At 38.4% G+C, this 25,568-nt stretch overlaps 1 protein-coding gene across 1 annotated transcript; it reads right to left on the bottom strand.

The window, feature by feature from the left end:
* Positions 1–251: 251 nt before the first annotated feature.
* Positions 252–1,399, bottom strand: TRAM1L1 (translocation associated membrane protein 1 like 1). Its single transcript, XM_056116901.1, has one exon. It carries the CDS (start codon positions 1,389–1,391, stop codon positions 300–302), a length of 1,092 nt encoding a protein of 363 aa, XP_055972876.1. The 5' UTR covers positions 1,392–1,399; the 3' UTR covers positions 252–299.
* Positions 1,400–25,568: the final 24,169 nt, after the last annotated feature.

Genomic DNA, 25,568 nt, shown 5'->3' with positions numbered 1-25,568 from the left:
GGTCTTTGTAGTTCTACGAATCGTTAGGAAAGTGTTCAAAGGTAAGCAATAAAATGTTAGTGATTCACAAACTATTCTGATGACAAGTAGCTTCGTCTAAACCAGATGTCCCCACTCCTAATCGCCCACCCCAAAAAATGCTTTTTTAAAAAACGGCACAAAACAATAGCCTCCCCCCCCCCCCCGAAAAAAAAAGAAAAATTCAGCACAAACTATTTTTAGAGAACCAAAAAGATCACTAGTGCAGAATATCTTAAAAACCGGACTTCTTTGGGTATATAGAGCCAGGAGCTTGCAACTCATTGAGAAGGTCTCTCTCTCCTCAACCGATTGCCAGCTGCCAAGCCATTCTCCGTTCCTCGTTTGGACCTGCCTTTAGTCCGTTTCTTCTTCACACCTGGGACCTGAAGGCTGTTCTCTTCTTCCATCCACCTCTGCAGCTGGGCCATCAGTAAATTCCAGGTGACGTAGGCTTGAATCGTGAAACTGGAGGAGAGAACTGCAATTTTGGCCGCTAGCACGTTCACGTTGGCAGCGAAGGCCTCCGGATCACGACTCCGTTCTCCGGACAGGTGAAAGCCGGCGGTGACCACGGAGACGATGAGAGTCACGAGCCGCCCCACGATGATGGCCCACAGGGAACGCTCTTTGGGGAACTTTTCGTCGCTGAAGTAAAACAGATCACACACGTGGTACAGGAACTCCACGAAGTAATGCAGCATGAGAAGGACCAGGCCCAGATGGTTCAAGTACAGCAGATAGGCCCCGGCGATGTGGAAGAGGTGAAGCCCGATGTAGATGAGCTGGCGGGGCAGGTCCTGTTTCTTGGTTCTCTGGAAGTAGAGCTCGGGAAGCGCATGGAACCAGTAGGCCAACTGCGAGATGTAGAAGAACTTCATCTGGAACGTCATCATCTTATGGGGCTGCGCCCTCCACATGAGGGTGGGGTCGGCCAGGCAGTTTTCCGAGATGAGCACGAGCGTGCCCCACACGCAGGACACCAGGTAGAAGGCGCTGAACTGCCCGGCTTCGTTGAATCGGCTCTGTTTGGGCTTGGGGAACTGCATGCGCCGGTTGAATCGGTCCAGCACGTAGTCCTGGAAGGCGGCGTGGAGGATGACGGCCACGAGCATGTAGAAGAAGACGGTGGCCAGGTCCTTGACGCCGTAGCAGTAGAGGGACCTGGCCTCGGCGGCGCGGTCCTGCGCGGCGGGCACCGTCACGCCGTGCTGCAGCGTGAGGAACACGATGGACACCTCGGCCGTGCCCTCGAACATGAGCCCCAGCACGAAGAACATCCCGACGCAGGCCACGAGGTCCGCGTGGTTCTGCAGGATGAATTCGTGGCTCAGCACCGGGGGGTTCTTGGTGCCCTTCTTCCGGAACGCCATGGCGGCGCCTCGCGGCTACTCACCGGCGGCCGGCCGCCTCCCCGCCCCCGGCTGCTGCTCCCCGCGCCGCGCCCGCCTCTGCAGTTCCCGGGGCCGGCGCGTCCCCGGCCCGCGGCCCGCCCGGGCCCAGGTCGCCGCCGCCGCCGCCGCCCCGACAGCGTCAGTCCCCGGCGCGGGCCGAGCCCGACTGAGCATGCGCGCCCGGCCGGGAGAGCGCGCGCCGGCGTCAGGCCCGCGGGGGGCCCGCCCGGATTGGCCGGGGGCGCCGGGGCAGGGATGCTCCCGTGGGGTCGTGACGGCGCCGGGAGGGAGTCGGGATGCTCGCCGCCGAGATGCCGCTCGGGAAGGCGGCGGAAGCTCCGGGAGCAGAGCCAAGGCCCAGGGGGGTCGCTCAGCGCCGGCTTTGCTAACCCACCGCCGCTATGTTAGAGACTGTCTCTTCTGCAGGGATTGGGGGGGAGGGGAAGGGCAGAAAGAGAAACTGAGGCACAGAGCGGTTAAATAATATGACCCGGATAATAGCGCTGGTAGTTACACATCAGCCAGGGCTCAGTCTGGATCCACAGCAGGTGCTCTGAACTGTTGAACACTGTATATTACCTCTAATTGGAAATCAGTCATAGCTTGGGAATACCTGACTGCGGCAACAATAACAAAGTGTGCTAAGAACTGTCCTGCCCTTAGCAATAATAAAAACAACAACAAAATTGTGATAATACTATCCTCCAGTCAGGAACAGTATATGTTGCATTTTAAAAGACCGGAGTGATGCCTGGAAGCATTTAAAGGTCTTCTGGCTGCAAAACCTCTAACAGCTCTCTCTACTATAGAAGAAAACTGCTTCATAATTATGTTTATTTGCATATAACATTCCTAGCAGAAAGCAGTTGTTTTATAAATGCTGACACTTTTTTGTTTCAATTGAAATTCCATGTCATGTTCAAATCTCTCATTGACTCTAGCAATTACTCTAGATTCCTCTGTGCCTTCTGAGACCATAACCTTTATTGATAGTTAAGGGTTGAAGTTTGGAAAATAGATTTCAGAAGAAAGGGAGCTCAGTGATATAAAGAATATCAAGTTTAATTTCCCATTAAATTTAATTTTATGAAAAATTAAATGTCATTAAATTTGTAATGCCCAGTAGCTCTTTATTCTCATTTCTCTACTGTACAGAACTGCCAAGAGATAGGATTTAACCTGGATGATTTCTTTTTTAAAGTTTTTTAAATATTACTTTAATTTTATAAAGTTGTTCACAATAATTGATTCCATTCAATATTCTAACACCAATCCCACCACCATTACACCATCCCAGCACCATATTTTGAATTATTGCACCCTGAACCCCAAAGCCTACTCCCAAAGCAGAACATAATGATTTACTTTGTACTGCCTGTTATGTGGATAATTTCTTTTAGATACTGAACAAAATATTTTCTATTAAAAGACATTATGTCTAAACCTCTGATAACAGCCAAACAATTCTGTACAGAATTTGCTGTAGGAAATGTTCTGTAGGAACATTTACTCAATGCAATTGGAAATCAGTCATATCTGGGAATACTTGACTGCAGCAACAATAATAAATTGTGCTAAGAATTATCCTGCCCTTAGCAATAATGTTTTTGGTTACTGTGTCTGGCATATCGAATACTCTCGGTAGCTTGCCGGGCTCTCCGAGAGGGGTGGAGGAATCGAACTCGGGTCGGCCATGTTGGCTGCATGCAAGGCAGACGCCCTACCCGCTGCATTTTTTTAAAAAATGTGATAATACTATCCTCCAGTCAGTAACAGTATTTGTTGCATTTTAAAAGACTAGGGTGATGGCTGGAAGCAGTTTATGTAAACGTCTTCTGGCTGCAAAGTCTCTAACAGCTCTCTCTAGTATAGAAGAAACCTGTAGAGCTTATAGAAGACCTGTAGAAGAAACACACACCTATAGAAGAAAAGAAAACAGTATTCAGCAAGACATTGTTCCTAGGAATGTTCCTACATATAGGAAAACTATTATATATTTTCACACAGTGAGAAGGTTCTGTTTCTCAAAGGATTCTTTAGTGGCTAGATACTTTTTTTGAAGAGTTGAAGTACTGCATTTTCTGTAGTTGTTTTTTGTTCATTTGTTTTAATTGTTAGTTATTAGCACTGACAGTTCAATTATAAGTGTTCTTTGAGTTCATCTAAGTAAGTGATGAGTGAAAATAGTGGAGAATAAAAAGGAGCACTTATATACAAACAAAAAATATCAAACCTGTAGAAGGCAGCTCACAAGAATCAAAGAAATAAAAGCAATGCTCTGTGAGAATTGTCAAGTTCACTTGGGAAAACATATTTATCTTTTTAAAACTCATAAGCTGAAACACAAAATTGACCAATATTCTAAGAGGTACAGACAACATATTTATGATCATTTTACAGCAGAGTAAGTAGAACTGACACTTTTCCTTCTACTTGGGTTTGACATTTAGACATATACTCCTAATATGGCTGTGCAAATATGATTTTTTTTTTGCCACAGAAAAAGTACAAGGACAAACAGTGCAAATACTTATGCACAGAAGAAAATTTTATTTTAACACCAATGAACTAAAAGCCATCATGAATTTTATAAAATAATCTCTTTAAAGTAAAATCAATTTTCTCCTCCTGTTATTTGTTTTGTTCTGTTTGTTTGTTTGTTTTGTTTTTAAGAAGCAAAACATCAGGGCCAGAGCAAAAATGCAGCAGGTGGGAAGTTTTCCTTGAGTGAAATGCTCCTGGGCTTCATCCGTGGCATCCAATATGATCCTATGAGAAATTCTAGGTGTAACTCCTGAGTGCAAAGCCAGGAGTAACCCCTGAGCACCGCCCCCCCCCCCCACCCCCCACTCACCAAGAAAACCGTGTTCAGCAAGACATCATTCCTTTAAGTTTGTAACCAAATGTATTCTACAGACTAAATTTTCTACTAAAAATTTACATTAGGGCTGGAGCAATAGCACAGCGGGTATTGCATGTGGCCAACCCGGGTTCGATTCCCAGCATCCCAAATGGTCCCCTGAGCACCGCCAGGGGTAATTCCTGAGTTCAGAGCCAGGAGTAGCCCCTGTGCATCACCAGGTGTGACCCAAAAAGCCAAAAAAAAAATGTACATTAAATAGGGTCTAAGTACTTGAACTTCTCAGTTTTTTCTTCAAGAAATTTGCTGTAAATTAACTTCTGAAATTATTGACATAAGTAAGGATATTATCAAATTGCATAATTTTAAAAATTTATGTAACACATCTCTTGCTTTCAGTTATTTCATTGGTACTATTTGGTATGTAATGTATGTAACAATATTTTCCAAAAGTTGATGCCACAATTATTATATCATTAAATACATTTGGGGACTCTTCCTTTATGCACAGGCTGACACTTGTCAAAATAAAATTATGAAAATTCAAATAAGGACTTCTGCTTCTAAGCATGAGGGAATATCACCAATTGAACTGCCATTGATGCAGTGAGTAATTGGAACTTACATATTAGATATTAACACAGGACTCTGGTCCCTGAATGATGTAAGGCAAGTGAGTTCTGGTTGACAATTGCCTTGACTGTCTTTATGGAAACATTTTCCAGTTCACTATAAAAGTTAATCCAAGAAGTGCCTGAATATCTTTGCTGAATTGAGGCAAGAGAGGTGTCGAGAGAAGCTGAAGCAACAGAAATTTGCAGGACAGAGTGATTTGGCAGACAAAGAGAGATGGAAAATTCAATCCAGAAATTTGTCTGAATGTTCCCTCACAACTGCTACTCATATTAAGTCGTCCGTTTGCCTTTAAATATATGGGACCAAGCAAAGAAGAGTAGTTGAAATGCATGATGAAAATTTCTAAGAATCAAATTGAATTAAGTGATTTCCAAGTACGCAATGATCAGAAAGTAAGATCTCCCTCAAGCACCTGGGAAACTCCATACTCAGAAGAAAACAAGAAAAGTTACAGGAAGCAGAAATGCTCAACTTTAAGGAAAAGCAAATTCACAGTTACCTGCAATTTCCAAGAAGGCTTAAAAGAACTGCACAAGTAACTAATCTATCTCCATAAATTACTCTGTCAAATTACTAATAGCTCAGTACATAACTACTACCTGTCAGAAAAATCTAGTAGTCAGCAGATATAATTCGCATTAGCTATGCTGTCACATTAGCTCCGCTGTTGAGACTATAAGAATCTATCCTCAAGTGTTTGCCCTGACACTCAGCGACAGCAGTAGGATTGAATTTCATAGCAGAAAATAACAGGGACACGATGTAACGTAACATTGGAAATTATGTTGTTTCACCTGTAACAGGATATTGGAAGTCTCATTGTTTCATTTAAATTTTCAAAGATGTCACAAGACTTTCTGCTTTAATGTGTGGTTGGGGGCTCTGGGGAGTTTAAGTACCACCTCTTAATAACAGGTGTTTATGGTTAAATCCTTAAGCAGCTAAATTCTTTCCCTGGGCAGTGGATTGTTTCCTTTAAAATGAAATAAATATATACTAATACCTCCCAATGCTAACAAAAGTGTCATGCCAATATAGCAGCAAGCTCCTATTTATCACTCAGGCAATTCTAAGCTAAATCAGATCTAGTCATAGAAGTACTCCTGGGCAGTTTCCTTTGTTAACCTTATTCATGAATGAAGAACTTGTGAATCAAAGAAAAAAGGTTTCTCACTTCCATACATCCAAGGCAGAGGAGGCAGAGGAAAATGCAACAGGTATTTCCGTTCCAGAAGTGAGTCAAGGAGAAGCACAAAACAGTCAGTAATAGCAATTATGAAATATAGCCAGGAAGAGTCACCAGCTCTTGACTTGAACCCAGTCTTGTCTCCTGGGAAATGAAGATTAATTTCTTTGGGCCTTCAAATACACAGATTCAGGGGTTGGTGTGATAGCACAGCAGAGAGGAAGCTGGCCTTGCACACTGCTGACCTGGGTTCAACCAAGAGTTCCCCCAGAGCTTGTCAGGAGTGATTCCTTAGCACAGAAACAGGAGGAAGCCCTGAGTGATTCCGGGTGTGGTCCAAAACCAAAGAATAAATAAATAAAAACATAAAAAGAGGAAAGAGGATGATGTCCAAGTATGAGTAACTATTTTATATTGGGGGCCCGTGTCAGTTCAGGGAAAGCGTGTCTTTTTAGGTAATATTTGCATAGTTGTTTGCATGAAGTTGGAGAAAACTGCAGTGAGTAGCAAACTCTAGAATTTTCCAGCACTGTTTTAAATAGGTCAATTTTGGTTCTATCTGAAACAATATTTAAGTAGTGAATGTACAAAAATATCAATACTATACTACTGTGTTTTATTATTTTTGTCTTTTTAAATAATACTTGGATGATGCCCGACCAGCTACCGAGAGTATCCTGCCTGCATGGCAGAGCCTGGCAAGCTACTGTGGCGTATTCAGTATGCCAAAAACAGTAACAACAAGTCTCACAATAGAGACATTACTGGTGCCCACTCAAGCAAATCGATGAACAACCAGAGGACAGTGCTACAGAGCTAAAGATGTCTACAGAGGAGACTGATGCAGAATATCACCATGATTCTAACATTCAAATATTATCTACTCATTTTGGTTATATAACATGCAACAAAGAATAGAAAAATCAACTTATAAAATTTCCTATACCAAAACAACATAGCTGCTGTTAATATGAGATCATTTGCTTAGGGAAGAATGTTTAATTGAACCGTAGATATTTGATTGATGACTTCTACAAAGGAAACATTCTCATCTTGATAGAGGAATTTTTAATGTTTTCTCTGATATTTCCCTAACTCCCTATAAGTCTCCTTAAAATTGTAGAGAAAATTACATATAAACAAGTCATAATTTTGAATTATTGTTAAATTTCAATGCTAATGTAAACTGGATGTTTCAAACATGCTTTTTCTGATCAACTTGTTTACAGACCCCATCAAAGTTCAATCACATATACAGATAAAATTATTTACTATCCACAGGAAATGCTATTACCTCATACTTTAGAGAGAAAGAATGGCTCATATAACTATTTTAAGAATTGACAAATTCTGAAATTCTCCTTTAGAAAAAGATGATTTAGGTGTTCTAAAACTTAGCACGGTTTTTGGGCTGGAGCAATACCACAGCAGGTAGGATATTTGTCTTGCATGCGGCTGACCCAGGTTCAATTCCCAGCATCTCATATGGTCCCCTGAGCACCGCCAGGAGTAATTCCTGAGTGCAGAGCCAGGAGTAACCCCTGTGCATCACAGGGTGTGACCCAAGAAGAAAAAAAATTAACATGATTTAAGAATTTTTAAAAAGTATATTTTGTAGTTTGCTTTCTTTTAATCTATTTGTCTTCTAATCTCCTGAAACTATGCTTCAAAATACATACACCAGGGTGGGTGCAGCATGCTGAAAGTAGACTATAGACCAAACATGATTGCCACTCAATGCCTCTCTTGCAAAACACAGGACCCAAAAGAAGAGAGAGAGAACAAGGAGAAATGCCCTGCCACAGAGGCAGGGTGGGATGGGGGAGATAGGGGGTGGGAGGGATGCTGGGACCCATGGTGGTGGAGGATGGGTGTTGGTGGAGGGATGGGTACTTGATCATTGTATAACTGAAACCCAAGCACAAAAATTTGTAAGTCTATAACTGTACCTCATGTTGTTTCACTAATAAAAAAATTTAAATAAATAAATAAATAAATAAAAATTTTAAAAAATGACCCTCTTTGTTAGCAAACCAAAGAAAGAGACATACTACAGATTAATAATTATATATAGCTAGTCCATAAGATGTGTGTATGAAAAGTCTGCTATTAAATCAATTAGTTCTGATTATATTACTGTTTGAAATAATCACGGTCATGGTCCTCCCATTGTTCATTGATTTGCTCAGGCGGGCCCAGTAACATTGTGAGACTTGTTACTGTGTTTGGCATATCGAATACATCACGGGGAGCTTGCCAGGCTTTGCCGTGCGGGAGAGATACTCTCGGTAGCTTGCCGGGCTCTCCCAGAGGGGTGGAGGAATCGAACTCGGGTCAGCCATGTTGACTGTGTGTAAGGCAAATGCCCTACCCGCTGTGCTATCGCTCCCTATTAGAAAAATTCATTTCTAAATATTATAAAAAATAAAATAATAATTGTTTAAAATTAAAAGGTGATTTCCTGAAAGAGTATGATCAATTTTTAAACAGAATGGCATTTTACAGTCTTTTCCCTCCATAAAGAAAAACTTTTCATTTAGTGGGAACAGTTTTTCAATTCTTCATTCTGTTTAAAATTTGTAGGCAATTACTAAATTTTCCCATCTAAATTTCTGCTATATGATGAGCAAAATTTATTTAGAAAATGATTTTCATGAATACATATTATTAGTGAACTTGCAGAGAAAACTACTACAACTTATATATTCTGAATGTTTTTGGTTTGGATTTGGAGGCACAATGGCAGTGCTCAGGGCTTTTTCCTGTCTCTGTGAGAAATGATCATTCTTAACAGGGCAAAGGGGACCGATCTGTGGTGCAGGAGACAGAGTGTTGCTCGTGTCATGCAAGGGAGATTGTACAGGAGTTAAGGAGCATGTTCATGGTCAATCCCAAGTCGATCTCCCATATGTGGCCTACCACTATCAGTAGCTCACCCTATCAGAAAATGTATTATCTTCTAAATCTAAAGGTGAGAAGACTAAATAAATAGGTTTCACTGAGCTAAAGACATGGTTGAAAAAATTCTGTTCCTCCGTTGGCTCTAGAAGAAAATCTAAACCCTTTTGCCTAGTTTACAGAAGTTGCCTGTATTCCTTGGCTCATGGTTCCTTCCTCCACTATCACAGTCCGTCATCACATCAGCATGGCACGTTATCTCTAAGTCTGGCCACCTTTTTCTTTCCTGTATGGATGCTAATGATTATCTCACCTGGGTAATCTAGGATACTACCCCATGTCAGATTGTTAATTTAATACATCCAAACTAATATCTTTTTTCATAGATGGGAATATACTTATATTTCAGGGACTGGGACATAGTATAAATGTGGGGTATTTATTCTGGTTACCACATATACTGCAAAAAGCAGATCTCTAATATACTGGGAAAAAACAGGACTCAAATATACTTGGAAAAGCAGGATTCTAATAGACTGAGAAAAGCAGTGCTCTAAATAGCCCAAGTATAGTACAGGGCTCTAATAGTACAAAATAGAAAACCATCTGAGTGAATGTTCAGTGATTTGAAATCACTGCAGATGACTCCAGCAGGAAGCAGGAAGTAATAATCAGTTCCCCTTACCCCAGAAAATAAAAGAACTATCAATCATGAAAAGAAATGGTTTGGAAACTTTAATCAAATCTACATGCCTGTATTTAATCATTTGATATTCACAATATATTTTAACAAAATAAAAAAAGAAAAAAATAAATAAAACAAAATCAGACATGCTAATTTCTACCAATTCATTTACTAAACTTACACTTAGTAAGAAACTGCTAAGATGGCGTTGCATTTCTTTTTTGTTGTTGTTGAATTCTGGCTGATCATGGCAAAACATGTGACATAAAGAGGTTCCCAACTTCTGGTTAAAACAGTGAGCATGAATAACCAGCTTTGACATGTTGCATTCCAAAGTGAAATTTGAATTTTAGCCTAGATGTTGGATAACATTGGGTTGTCCTTACTCCTCCTGCAGGGAGATTTGATTTATTAAATTACTCCCACAACAGTGCCCCTGAGGCACACCCAATTCCATCAAGCACTATTAATCTTATATTGCTTTTCTCTTTCCTTTATGTCACTTGCATAGTTTAGCAATGTCCTTTTTGTATAGACTCAGGAAGAAAGTTCATGTTATGCTTCATAACATGGGAGTTGACTCCAAAATATTATTTATTCCTGGGCATCCATCATATTTGCCTGACTTAAGGCTCAGTTGTCCTTACTTTCTAACACTACCCCACTCCAAAGGAGGGTCCCGACAAAGGGACTGAATGGACCAGGGCAAGCAGTAAGCTACCCTGGCATCTTAAAGGGACAAGCTAAGTGCTTTAAGAAGTATAATAAATGAAGAGCACAGTCATGGAACAAACTCTGTTCATGACCCAAAAAGAAGTAATTGAATAAAGACCCTGCTGGGGTTAAGAAAGACTAATCTGGCCTGAGGACTGTAGCCTGAGATATTCCTGAGATGTCCTCAGGAAGAGCAAACCTTTAAGCTTAATATATCTCTTATTGGGGCTGGAGCGATAGCACGGAGATAAAGCGTTTACCTTACACGCAGCCAACATGGCCGACCCAAGTTCGATTCCTCTGCCCCTCTCGGAGAGCCCGGCAAGCGACTGAGAGTAACTCGCCCGCTCGGCAAAGCCTGGCAAGTTCCCCGTGATGTGTTCTTTATGCCAAACACAGTAACAAGTCTCACAATGTTACTAGGTCCGCTCGAGCAAATCGATGAACAATGGGAGGACTGTGACCATGATATCTCTTACTGTGTTCATACAAAATGACTAGAAATATTATAAGGAGTAAATTTACTATGATTGGTTAAGTGGATTCCTAACTGAGGAAAAGAGAAAGCAATACAACCTAAATGGAATCCTGCCCTTGAGAAGATGTCCTAATAATCTGGAGTGCTGAACCCTCAGATGAAATCTTGTTCTTGAGTTAATCTCCTAGAACTCTCCCTGAAGGAGCAGCTTTAAGTTTGTTTGTTGTTATGACAAATGTTTAACCCCACCTAAGTGTACCCCCACCCTTCATGATTTCTATATAACTATACTGTAAGGGGAAAGAAGAGAATATGAGAACTAGAACAGGAATGATAGACCTATGATGACTGGGGACTATGACCAAAACTACAACTACAATTGTGCTGTAAGGAAGAGATTGTTCTACATTTGGGGGGGGGGGGGGCGGGAGGAGAGAAATAAACTGTCTACCAACAAGCCTGGGGCCATGTTTCTCCAATTCCCTGTTCTTTGTCTGTCTATCACCAGGAACTGGTCAGGGGAACGTTTTTCAGCCACCGAATACTCTCATCCCTCGAACCCACAGTTTTCCTTGAGACTCACACCTAGAGAAGAGTCTCTTTCTCTTCAGTGGTTCTAGAAATAATTAACGACTTATCTCTACTTTTCCTTCATAGATATAGGTTGTGAATGGCATCTACTTGAAAAGTTTTGAAACTTGTCTCATATCCAGCATCATAAAAGACAAATATCTTGATAAACAAAGCCTACAACATGTTGGCAAGGGCAAAGAAGACTGTGAACCATTTATTTCTGACAAGAAAAATGATTTTAATGCCCCTAACATACCACCTTTCTCACAAATTCCCTTCTCTAGGATACATCCATCAGTGGATGTCACTTTTGTGGAAGTCATGATTTGTATTCCTCCTGGCAGCAATCTTACTTTACGGGCCCTAAAATAGGTTCTGTTATAGCCTACAACTGCAGAGAGAAGAAATCCATTTCCTGCATCCATTGCCTCAGCTCACCACCATTTAATATTATTGTCTTTCTGATACTTGTTATAGAAGTTCTTGACAATGTTACGAAATGGACAGAAAGAGAGTGGCATGTTTTGCATGTTTTCCACACAATCTATTAAATAATGAGGGAAAAGATATTTTGAATTCAAGTAAAATGTTTTATTTGCATGCTCTCCACACAATCTGTTAAATTATGAAGGGAAAGATATTTTGAATTCAGGTAAAATGTTTTATAAAATGTGACCCAAGATCAAGGGAAATCTTTATTTCTCCATTATAAAGAAAACATGTAATTTTGCAAACAATGCAAGTTTGAATGTGCTAATCTTATGCTATATCCTTAGGTGGTTCGTATACTAAAAAGAATTCAAGTCTTTTTAAGTATTAACTAAATAAGAAAATTTATTATGAAACATAACTGAAAGTCAATTTTTTCGCTGATTCATCTTTCACTTGGTGTATTTTTGTTAGCATGCTGAGTTATAATACAGTTTCAGATTATTTTTAAATGACTGAGTATTTGATTTTGCAATTTAAGATGCATGTAGGCACGTTTTTTTGATGGCGCTCCAGTGTTTGGGCATGCAACTATTTTTCTAAAAAGCAACACGTTTGAACATTAAATAAAGATTTCTAATAGACATTATGATAAACGTGTGCAATACAATATTAGCAAATCCAGGTTCAAATGAAAATGTAATAATATGAGAAAGAAGCCTCTCGGCAGATACAATACTGTAGTCACACATGGCATCATAACAAGGATCTCAATTGTTTGAGAAAGTTTATAATATAGAGGCAAATTTCATACCAATAAAACTAAATTAAAACAGGGATCCAGTGCACAAATTAAAACAAAGAAATTAGTAGTAAGTTAGGATAAAAAATTTGAGGCAACAAAAAAATATTTCAACAAGATTAATGAGAATATTGCATGTAGTTTGGTCCCTGGTACCTCATGATCTCCAGAGCATCACCTGAAGTGATGACCTGACCTGAACACAGAGTCAGTGGTAACCCCTGACCTTTTCTAGATGTGACTCAAACACAAGTAACCACAAACAAGACGGAGATTTTAAAACTGGACTATTGGCAGACAACAATGCTGACATTACTTGATTTCTGGAGTTACAAATTTTGATCCAAAAGTTACAAAGCTAGTTCTCATGATTTGTGTATATTTTAAATTTAAGCTTCTTACTAACATGAGTGGGCTGGAGCGATAGCACAGCGAGTAGGGTGTTTGCCTTGCATGAGGCTGACCTGGTCGACCCGAGTTTGATTCCTCTGCCCCTCTCAGAGAGTACAGCAAGCTACAGAGAGTATCTCGCCTGCACAGCAAAGCCTGGCAAGCTACCCATGATGTATTCGATATGCCAAACACAGTAACAAGTCTCACAATGTTACTGGGCCTGCTCCAGCAAATCGATGAACAATGGGAGGACAGTGACAGTGACAGTGACTAACATGAGTTGTTTTTTAAATTTTTATCTATGCACCTTGTGTACAATACTTTTAATTATCGGACTTCATGCATAACACAGTCCTCTCCCCCTGCCCCCCATTGCCCTTAGTGTCTACTTCCCTTCACCATTGTCTCAGTGTCTCCCTACTCTCGCTATAACCAACTCCTTCTTTTCCTTGTGGTAGTTTTCTATCGTTTTTTTGTTGCATTTGGTTATTTGTTATTTCCCTACTATATTTCTTTATATCTGCATATGAGGGATATCATTTTGTTTATGTCCCTCTCCTAGTGGCAAACTTCACTCCTCATGATAACCCAGATCCATCCACTTAGCTATGTTTTTGATGAAAATATTTTACAGCCCTGCTGTATTTCATCTTCTAAAATTCTCTTAATATCTAACTTAGTATCATTGTAGTCAATACCCAAAATTTCTTTTCTTTTTATTTGTTTTCCCATGGGGATTTTTTCCCTGGTTAACAAATATAAATTATTTTTCTGTAATGTGATGTATCTGGAAAATATTAACTTTCACTGATGTATTAAAAAACTTTTTACCTACATCTCTGCCCTTATAAAGTAGTTTACCTCAAAATCAAGAATGTAAAAGGATTTTACCTGCAACAGAGGCAGGGAGTGGGGTGCGGTGGGGAGGTGGCAGGACACTGGGAACAATGGTGGTAGAAAATGTGTACTGGTGGAGGGATGGGTGCTCGAGCATTGTGTGACTGATACATAATCATGCAAGTTTGCATGTGTATCTCACGATGATCCAATAAATCTTCTTTAAAAATATTAAAAATATAAATGAATTAATTTAATTTCTTCCTTTTAATGATATAATTATTAACAGAGTAACTGCACAAGGAATAGTACCTTACAATTGGGATTGCTAGCAAACTTCTAGCCAACCACATTGGACTGTATTTTAAAAACTTCCTTAGGGTGTTCTTATACCTCCTTGGCTTAAAAATACTCTCCACTTTCCTTTGGAATTGGTTTTTAATTCATAGTTTTGTTCTGCTATCAGTAATGGGTCTTATCTCTGTACCCTTTCTTTTTCTAAAATCTCTGATTTACATTATTATTGATCCAGGGCTAAATTAATTCACTTACAGCTCTGTATATCTTTGTTATGTCATCACAAGCACTGAATTCCTGGTCTCTTTCTCTGGCAGTTTCTTAGCACTTGTAATTCGCACTTTAATTCAAGTAGCAAAACCTGATCAATGTGGAAAATAATAAGAAATTTTTAGAGCTGCAAAAGTTTATTCCCCTTTAATACCACTTCTATGTGTACTCTTTGACAAGGAATTCAGGTTTATCACTGTTGTACTTGGAAGAACAAATAAGCTGAGCAAACTTTGAACTTCACGAATTCAAAAAAATGGTTTCCAAAAGTTCTGCTTTGACCAAAAATCCTATGCTCTAGGATATTTTACCACTTTATACTTTTAGAAAATTAAAATAATCACTCAATCACAAATACTGCCAAAATATTTTTTGCCAGGTTATTTAAGAATAAACTTAATGGAAGAGAAAGGCAGTTCAAACTACGCACTGAAAATTATGTAATAACGATCACATGACTATGAATGTATCCATAAATTGAAGGCGATTCTTCAAAAAAATAATAAGAGACATCAAGAAGGTAAATAAACATTGCATAAGGAGAAACAAGAACCTTGAAGCAAAATTAACTTGGAAAAAATGAGATTTTACAAATGTCTTTTTTTCAGGGGTGGAGGGGTAAATAATTACATTTAAGATAAACGGTATTGTATTGCAATGGTGCTCAAGTTTTCATTATCCCTTCCAGAAAATCTTTTTCTATCATCTCTTCTAGTTTTTGCTGCCTTTCCTGGAAAATGGTTTTTGGCTTTCCATTTTCATCTCCGTAGTAGGGGAGGCAGTTGAGTAGAGGACAGGGCTCCCTGCATGTCCTGCACAACGCTCTTGAAGACATGACTGAGCACACTCAAGAACTGCAGCAGCTACTCAATACTGCGTGCAGTGCTCTGTTCCAACCCCTCCTTCTCCCTGAGCTGGCTTCCTCTGGATTTTTCTGGATCTATCCTACGACATCTGATTTGAAGCTGTAGGCCTTGAAATCATCTAATGCAAGATTTCTCAACTAGGACAGGTCATTGCACCGCCGTGGATCCCCAGGATATCCCAAAGGAGGGTCATAGGTGAAAGTCTCCTAAATAGGGAGTGCTGGCAGGAGAGCAGAAGGCCAACATGCAGGACAGAGAGGAAGGCAGCAGAAGGAAACAAAGTCAGAAGGGGGCCACTGCTGAGAAAGGCTGATCCAAATGATCAAGGAAACGGACAGACTTTTACTCTCACTCAAGATAGAATTTTGCTAGGAAGTGACTTACGGGAATTTTCTGGCATTCTGTAAATTATTTTCTATATGATGGTATAGGCTGGTATGTGCCTATGTTGTCAGTTCTTACCTAACAGATAATTGAAATTTTGTACTTAAAATCTAATATTCCACTCTAAATTATCTGAATTATAACAAAATAAACAAAATCGAAATGCAAAATTATTATGTTAGAAATTTTATAGAGTATGTCTGAATATTACAGAATATAAGAATTAGGGCTGGAGCGATAGCACAGCGGGTAGGGCGTTCGCCTTACAAGCGGCTAACATGGCCTACCCGAGTTCGATTCCTCTGCCTCTCTCGGAGAGCCCGGCAAGCTACCGAGAGTATTCGATATGCCAGACACAGTAACAACAAAGTCTCCAATGGAGACGTTACTGGGCCCGCTCGAGCAAAATCGACGATCAACGGGAGGGCCTTTACCTTTACCTTTTATAAGAATAAAAATTTAAAATACCTAATTTAGGCAAAGAATAGATTCTGTAAAAATCAATAATACTAATAGCAATTGTTAGAAAATAATATGGCTTAAAATTATAAATATAACATTTATCAGAAAACATCATGTTCATTTTTATGTATTTTATCATTGTCATGAACTTTAACTTTTAAGTTGAAAAATATATTATTATATTAATAAGTTGGCTGGAGCTATAGCAGGACTAGAGCGATAGCACAGTGGTAGGGCGTTTGCCTTGCACGCAGCCAACATGACCGACCCGAGTTTGATTCCTCCACCCCTCTTGGAGAGCCTGGCAAACTACTGAGAGTATCTCGCCCGCAAGGCAGAGCCTGGCAAGTTCCCTGTGATGTATTCGATATGCCAGACACAGTAACAACAAAAGTCTCCAATGGAGACGTTATTGGGCCCGCTCGAGCAAATCAATGATCGACGGGAGGGCCTTTACTTTACTTTTATAATATTATAGGCTTGCTAATTTAAATCAAATTATATCAATTGTTTGTATTTGCATCAGAATATTTTTTGAAGAATCACAACAAGAATGCCTTCATAAAGATCTCTATAGACCCATTCTCAATCAGCAAAGTACAAGAAAGTACAAGAGTTGAAACGAAAAATCTCCTATAGTCAGAAGTGACAGAAATGAAGAACATTGTAGGCGACATAAAAGGTCAATAGAAGCTCTGAACAGCAGATTAACAGAAGCTGTTGAAGGAACTCCAAGATGAGAAGGAGGAAACCACTAACAAACAGCAGAAGGTGAAAAATAGTCTAAAAGGAAATGAATAGCATACTAGAGAACTATGAAATGAGTTCAAGGGGGACAATGTAAGAATCATCAGAGTCCTGGAAGAACAAGAAGGCAAATGTGATGAAGAAACATTAGTAAAAGAAATATCAATTTTTCTTGCCCCCTTATCAAAGATTAGAAGATCATATGCTTGGGAGGTGATGTTAGTATATTCAACTCTGTTCCATTGGTCTTCAGTTCTGCCTTTGTTCCAGTACCATGCTGTTTTAATTTTTACTGCTTTTGTAGAAGAGCTTGAAGTTAGGGAGGTTGATTCCTCCCATTTTCTTTCTCACAGTAATTGCTTTAGCTCTTCGTGGGGGCTTATTGTTCCATATAAATTTCAGGAGTGTTTGCGCCATTTCTTTGAAGAATGTCATGGGTATCCGCATTCATCTGGGGAACATAAAGCAACAAAATGGGAGACTAACACCCAGGAATGGCCAAGATTAGTACCAGGAATTTTTCTCCATGACTTGGAGGCCAGCCACATGTGCTAGGGGAAAAGGAAGCTCAGATAGAGAAGAGAGCACCAAATGAAGGGTTGTTGGGATGATCCTCCCAGGGTGGGAGAAGCATCCTGAAAGTAGACTATGGACCAAACATGATTGCCACTCAATGCCTCTCTTGCAAACCACAGGACTCAAAAGGAGAGAGACAACAAAAGGAAATGCCCTGCCACAGAGGCAGGGTGGGATGGGGGGGGATAGGGGGTGTGAGGGATGTTGGGACCCGTGGTGGTGGAGGATAGGAGCTGGTGGAGGGATGGGTACTTGATCATTGTATAACTGAGACCCAAACACAAAAATTTGTAAGTCTACAACTGTACCTCGTGGTGTTTCACACACACACAAAAAAACCCATCAATAAGAACTTCCCATAGTTGAAGAAATGGGCAACAAAATCCAAGAAGCCTGATGGGTCCCAGTGAAAATAGAACTAATTAGAAAAACTCAAAGGCACATTATACTCAAAATGACAAAATCCAAAGATAAACTATTGCATGCATCAAAATAAAGAGTTTATATACAAAGAGAAGCCCGTTTTGTACAGTAGGTCTATTAAATGAGACTCTACAAGCAGGAAGAATATGGAATGATATATAGTGCAAACACTCAACAAAATAAAGTCCTCACCAGGAATACTCTATCCAGATAGATGATCATTCAGATTTGAAGGAACTATACAGAGTTTCATGGCAGGCAGCCTTGAAACCATATGTGCACATAGTGTTAAAAGAACTCTTTTAAACGAGTTTAATCCAATCAGGTGGCATTGAGTATGGCACTCATTAATGATGTATATGGTTGTCTTCTACTTGATTATTAAAATATTTAAAACATTAAAATTAATTATCAGGGCTGGAGAGATAGCACAGCGGGTAGGGTGTTTGCCTTGCACGTGGCTGACCCGGGTTTGATTCTCAGCATCCCATATTGTCCCCTGAGCACCGCCAGGAGTAACTCCTGAGTGCAAAGTCAGGAGTAACCCTTGTGCATCGCCAGGTGTGACCCAAAAAGCAAAAAAAAAATAAAATTAATCATCATAAATTGACTTATATTAATTTATTTTCTGATAATTTTATTTGCCATTCCTTTAAATTTTATTCGGCCAAATAATATGAAATAAATGTGCTGTATGTAGGTTGGGAGGTGGGAAAGAACCTGGGATATTGGTGTGGGATTGGTGTTGGAATTTTCTATGCCTAAAATAACTCTATTATGAACAAATTTATAAATCATAGTCTCTCCATAAACATTCCTAAAAAACCCACAGGATTTAACCAATAAATTATTAATTTTAAATGATGATTTTAGGCAAGCATATTTCCTTGGAAACAATTCAGTCTAGATATAAAATAATGGTTAAACCTTAACACATCTCATAAAATGCATAGAAGAACCACCCATAGAGAATTGGAGATAAATCATTACAGTCTTTTTAGTACTTTCAGTAATTTTTACTTCAAAAACAGCTATAAAGTGTGGGTTTTCTTGGAATAGAGTGCAAGTCTCCCAGTTGGTGGTATTTGTAGAAAAGAATATTAACTTAATTTTCCTTTCTTGTTTAATTGAATGTTTGGTGTAGTTTTGTTAAGTATTATTTGTTTTTGTATTTTTCTCCGTCCTCTCTGAGACCTAAGCTTTGATAATGATTACTATTGTATTTTCTTTCCTTTATAGGAGAAGTGCTAGCAATATAAGCATTTTGTTGCTGAAAACTCAAAGTATCTAGTTAGCAAGTACTAAAATTAAATAACAAATTTACACTTCCCACTATGTTGTGTTTATTTCTGTTTCCCTCCTGAATATAAAAATAATTTAAGATCCATAAATATATAAATATGTAACTAAATATTAGAAATAATTTATTTATTTGATAAGTAATATTACTAAAGTGTCTGCAACACACTAAAATATTTAAACGTGAAATCTACTAATGATTTTAGAGAAATCATTTAGAGTGTTTTTTCATACCCCTTTTATAGTAAATTTTGCTGGCATTGAAATTACTATGTATTGATAAATTAGTAAAATTTCATTAACTATTGTTGAAATTCATTAAATTTGTAGTAATTTCAGTATAAATAAGTTATCACATCAGGCTATATCTTGGAAAAAACATATATGTCTCTTAAGAAAATAAATGCATCAAAAGAAATAAATAGCCCCAAACACAAAAAACAAAACAAAACAAGGTTTTATGCAAAAATTTTCTAAACTCTATAAACTATTCTGTGCAAATAAAATAGCATGAAGACATAATTTTTCTGCATACATAATTCATTTTTCCATTACTCTTTTAAGGCATGTAATCTTATTCTGTTTACAAGGCACTGTCTCTAAATTATCAATGAGGACATGATTAAAAGCCATGTACAACCACACATACTATATACATTACAAATATTAGTACATCTTTGTCTATGGATGGGTGACTATGATTTTGTCCTAATTAATGGAAAGTTGAAAATGTCTTAACAAATTAATAAAGACAAAATATATAAATCACAATGTTTCAACGATATGCATATATATGTATCAGTATAGCATAATGATTTTTACTGTCAAAATCAAAGTATTCCCACATTTAATTTTAAAAAGACAAAATATTTTTGCTTAAAACCTTATAATAATATAGAGATCTACTGGAAAAATTCTCACAAAAAAAGAAATGGCATAATATAATGTTATGAAATAGAATTCTGAATAACATTTGAATTAAAAAATTCACAGGGGTTAGAGATTTTTAAAGGTAAAGGTAAAAGGTAAAAGCCCTCCCGTTGGTCGTCGATTTGCTCGAGCGGGCCCAGTAACGTCTCCATTGGAGACTTTGTTGTTACTGTGTTTGGCATATCGAATACTCTCGGTAGCTTGCCGGGCTCTCCGAGAGGGGCGGAGGAATCGAACCTGGGTCGGCCATGTTGGCCGCTTGCAAGGCGAATGCCCTACCGCTGTGCAAAAACTGGAAATGAATAGGATAGAGAGCAGATATTCTAAGCCATTATACTTATATAAATATAATTATATGATATAATGCAACTCTGAGAAATATAAAGAAAAATGTCAAATCATCAACCATAACGGGGAATATTAATCAATTAAAAGAACAAAATGATTGACTTACTTGGAATGTTCACAGTTAAGTATGATAAGCATAAAAGACACCTGGTTATAGAATTAGAGAAAACATCTCTCCACACACTTCCCCATCACATTATTAAAGACAGATATAATTCATCTAATCAGACATATCACAACTGGTTTTGAAGGAAAAAAATCACAAAGCATATCAAAAGGCAAATAACACAATTTGGTAATTCAGAGCAAGCATCAGAAATAACACAGAATGGATGCTAAAATTATTAGACCAGCAATTTAAAACATCTCTACTTGAGATGTTAAAATGACTATAATGGAAAAAATTATGCAAAATGGAAAATATAAGAGAAAGGGTAATTCTACAAACCAAAAAGAAATGTTTCAGATCCCAAGTACTGTAACATAAATTAAAAATGGCTTTGATGGACTAATTAGAAAACTCAACCTAGCCAAAGAAAAATCTCTGGATTTATGATTATCTCAGAAGTTTTGAAAATTGTGGGGGGGAGAAGAGAATAAGCACTGAATAACACACTAGATAATGAACAGGACAGGGAAAATTTAAAAGTTGCAATAAATGCTTATGATTTTATCATAAAGATAAATTGCTTGAAATTATAATGACTAAATTTTTTTTCCCATTTTGGTCTCAGACACCAAACAACAGACCCAGGAATCCCAATGAATATAGTGCAGGATAAATACCAAAACAATTCCCCCCAAATTCCTAGTAGTGTGATATTGAAATAGGTAAAAGTCAAAGAAAACAATCTGAAAGAAGGGAAAGTGGGGGAAAATATTTTTAAAATACAGATAAGGATTAATTCTTAAAAATGATGATAATAATTCCACATAACTTCTCAGAAACCAAGTGAGAAAAAAAGTGGAATGAAATATTTAAGTGTTGAGAGTAAAGAAAATCCATTTCCCTTGAATTCTGTATCCTGTAAAATTATCCATCAAAACTGAGGTAAAATACAATATTTCACAAACAAAAACTGAAGGAAAAACCTAGTTCCCTACAGAAAAGAAAAATATAGATTAAAAACCTGGGATCTACAAAACATAAAAGCATCAACAGTATATAAAGGGTAGATAAAATGAAAGCATTTTTTATGTTGCTGTTTTCTACCTAACATTTGTTCAAATAATGCAACAATATATTATGATATACCCTTATATACATATATCTAAAATGGAAGTCACAAATTATATGATGTCCTTAAGGAAGTAATTAGGATCATTTTGTTGTTATGTGCTACTCAAACTACCTCATAAATAGTATAGTTATTTTAAGAGATTGGACTAACTGTAAACAAATACTACAAATTCTAGGCAACAAAAACATAGGAGTGGGGGCAAAGGAGAAAATGTATGCAAAATGAGAGAAAATAGAATATTGTGAAATGCCCAACTGAAACCAAAAGGAAAACAAAAAAGGGAATAGACAATAAAATTGAAAAATCAAAAAAAAGCAAACCCAGTTAGAAGAACAAGGGTATATACAAGCCCAACTATATCTATAGTCACTTTGTAGGGTCTAATGTACTAAGTAAATAACTTAGTTATTGTCAAAAGGTTTAGGATAGCAACAGTTTAGGGTTGTCAAAAGGTTTCGGAATAGCAACTTATCATATATTGTATATCCATCTAAAGTGTAAAGAAATACACAGATTACATGTAAATAGATGGAGAAAAATATCGATGGATGATGGGAGGGCAGTGCTACAGTGCAGAGCTACTAAAACTAACCTGAAGTTTCTGGCAGTCATATAATTTCAGAGGGGACTTCAAAGCAAATTTGCGAGGAAATGTACCAAGGATTCAGTGGTATCACATCATTTGTTCAGTTTCACGTTTCCCTATTTCCATGTTTCTCTGGTTACTACCATAGTTGGACGTTCATCAAATCACTTCACACAATCATATTGACTGTCATCAACACTCTCCATATGCATACTTTACTAATCAATTATCAGTACTCATCTCAACTACTGCACTACCATATGATAGTTTTTTTTTTCAGTTGTCAAGTATTTCCCATCAGCTAATTTCCTTGTTATCTGGCTGGTGTCTCATTATTATTTGCAATTTTTTTCCAATTTTTTCCAAGTGCCTTAAACTTAAAGTATACCTCCCCCCCAAAAAAAACAAAAACTCATTCAGTATCCCTTCTGGTAATTCAACTTTTATGCCAACAGAAAGTGTCCCCCTTCTACTCTGTAATTGCAATAAATGCTATTGCCATTCTCCCCACTAGATTGCTCTGGTATCCCCTGGATATATCACCCATTTTGGAAAATACAGTGTCACCCACTTTAGGAAATATCAATCTACACTTAATCTAGAGATGTTCTCTTCCCATTTTATCCTGAAATCTGCCAACTATATATCCAGTCTGGAAGTCTTCTAGAACTCCAGACATACACCTACATAACAGACATTTCTACATTTCAAATATAACATCCTCTGACCTTCCTTTCAAAGTTGTTCTTTCATATATTCCTTTTATTATATTACGCAGTCCCATTTCCAATTACACAAATTGAATGTTTGACATTGTCCTTGACTTCTCTTCAGTGCCATACCTAATATACTGGCAGATTTTATTTCTAGGATATTCAGCCAGCTCCCTTCTTATCACCATTCCTGCTGCAACTTTGGACAAAGACACCATTGTGCTCATTTTTGGCATTTCTGACCTTGCAGACTAGTCTCCAACTAATTTCCAGAGTGATTTTAGTATAGTAACAGTCATACAAACTTACTTCTTTGCTCAAAACTATACAATTTACCTAAATAATTTTTTAAAAAAGGGAGATTCTTAATTTGTCCCATAATACCCCAAATAATCTGTTCTTTGGTATTATTTCAACCTCAGTTTCTAATATTCTTTCCCTAATTGTATCTTTTAACAATGCTCTCCTGCTATTTCTGGATGGGGACTTTATCCTTGCTTATCCCTCCACTTTCCCTTTAGGTGCAAAGATAGCTCATTTTTCAACTGTGCTGGAATTATAGCTAACAATGATCTTTCATGACTACCCAATATATAATATAATATACTTTGTTCCTTGGAACTTACTGTGCCTTTCTTTACTTTCTTTGCCTCTACATTCATATCCATCATTCACCAAAAATATTTTTTTCATTTTTTATTCCTTGCTTAATCCAAAAGGTACTAAAATTCCTGGTGAATGAAATTTTTCATCTTTTGTCACCATCATTTCCACCTTAACTTCTGAAACTTTCTCATAATATATTTTAGGAATAAATAAAATAATTTACTTTGAAAACTTTTTATAAACTAATAATTTAATTGATAATATAATCAGAAATTTTCTAAAAAATCCTTTATTTTTATTTTATTTTTCATTTTTATTTTTATTTTTTATATGTACGAGTACTGCTATTTATTCAGCCACTGATTAGCTGATTGAATTGGGCATGAACTCCACCTTATTTTTTTCTCATTTTTTATAATTTTATTTATTGAATCACTGTGAGAAAAGTTACAAAGCTTTCGTGTTTAAGTGTTGATCATTCAATGAAACACCCATACCTTCACCAGTGCCCATTCTCCACCAACAAAAACCCCAGTATACACCCACACCCTCCTCCCACCTGTGGGGCAGATGATTTCCACATTACTCTCTCTCTACTTTGATTACATTCAATACTTTGACACCAGACCCACCATTATTATTTGGGATTTTACCCCAACACTCAGATCTGCTGAAAAGGCAACACTAGACAATTTGTTTTCTGTTGCAGGTTATGAATAACATCTGGAGTCGCATGGCTGCACTAGTGGCTGCACCATTTTGAAATTCCAAAATTTTAACACTTAAACCTGGAGGGATTTCTGCCAAAACCTGCTGGGTTCCGAGATTTGTTCCTTAGTCTCTTGGATCATGGCCATTAAGCAGCTTGATCAGGAGCCAAAAAGCCCGCTAGTGGGGGGCAACTTGGGGTCTCGTTGGGACAGTGAGGAAAGGGCCAGCTCCACCCTCATCTCATGAGGCCCCACGTGTCTCATCACTGAGGGCCCAAACCTGACTTTCCAATGGTCTCTGGAGGATGGTGGCTACTGAGTCGCCTAGGAGGAGCTGGGGGAGGGACAGCACCCTTTCCTCCTGGAATGGCCCAGCAACAGTAACCTACTGTGGAGTTCGGATGCATTTCTGCCAAAAGCCACTGGGTTCCGAGATTTATTTCTGAGTCTCTGGGATCATGGCCATTAAGCGTCTTGATCAGGAACCAGAGAGGCCATTTGTTGGCAGTGCCTAGGGTCTCATTGGGATGGGGAGGACAGGACCAGCTCCACCCCCATCCTGTGAGGCCCCATGTGTCTCATCATTGCGGACCCAAACATGACTGTCCAATGGCCTCTGGAGGATGGTGGCCACAGAGTTGCCTAGGGGGAGCAGGTGGAAGGACAGCACCCTTTCCCTTCAGGGTGGTCCGGCGACAGTAACCTAATGTGGGGACCGGACGCATTTCTGTCATAAGCTGTTAAGTTTCGAGATTTGTTTCTGAGTCTCTGGGATCATGGCCATTAAGCAGTTTGATCAGGAACCAGAGAGGCCATGCCTCCAGTTAGATAGCTGAGCTGGAGGTGGTTTGTGGGTGTTTCTCCTACATACCTAACTTCTGGCCTTTTTCGTTCTTGGTAAACTTTGCCCCAAGTTTCTGGGGGTCTGGACAAAGGCACAGCAGCAATTTGGGGGTATCTAGAAGTCTGAAGGTGCCATTAGGCTGCTGATGCACTCACCTCACAGGTACAGATTGACCTGCTGGCAGCACCATACCCCCAACAAACCTTTATTTTTAAACATAATTATCTTTAGTACTTAGTACTCCTGGGTCCCAGATGTATTCTAATACTTTATGTGTATTTGAATATGTGTTGAATTTTAAGACCTCTCTTAAATTTATATTCATACCTTTAAGTATATACCATGTAAATAATTTATTTGTTT

Source organism: Sorex fumeus, unplaced genomic scaffold (assembly GCF_029834395.1).
Source record: "Sorex fumeus unplaced genomic scaffold, SorFum_2.1 ptg000033l, whole genome shotgun sequence".
Taxonomy (NCBI): Eukaryota; Metazoa; Chordata; class Mammalia; order Eulipotyphla; family Soricidae; genus Sorex; species Sorex fumeus.
The sequence above is the reverse complement of the archived record's forward strand: the minus strand, read 5'-3'. Positions and strand labels throughout refer to the sequence as shown.

What these genes read in the sequence shown, in the direction of transcription:
- TRAM1L1 (XM_056116901.1), bottom strand. Translation starts at nt 1,391, where the DNA reads ATGGCGTTCCGGAAGAAGGGCACCAAGAACCCCCCGGTGCTGAGCCAC.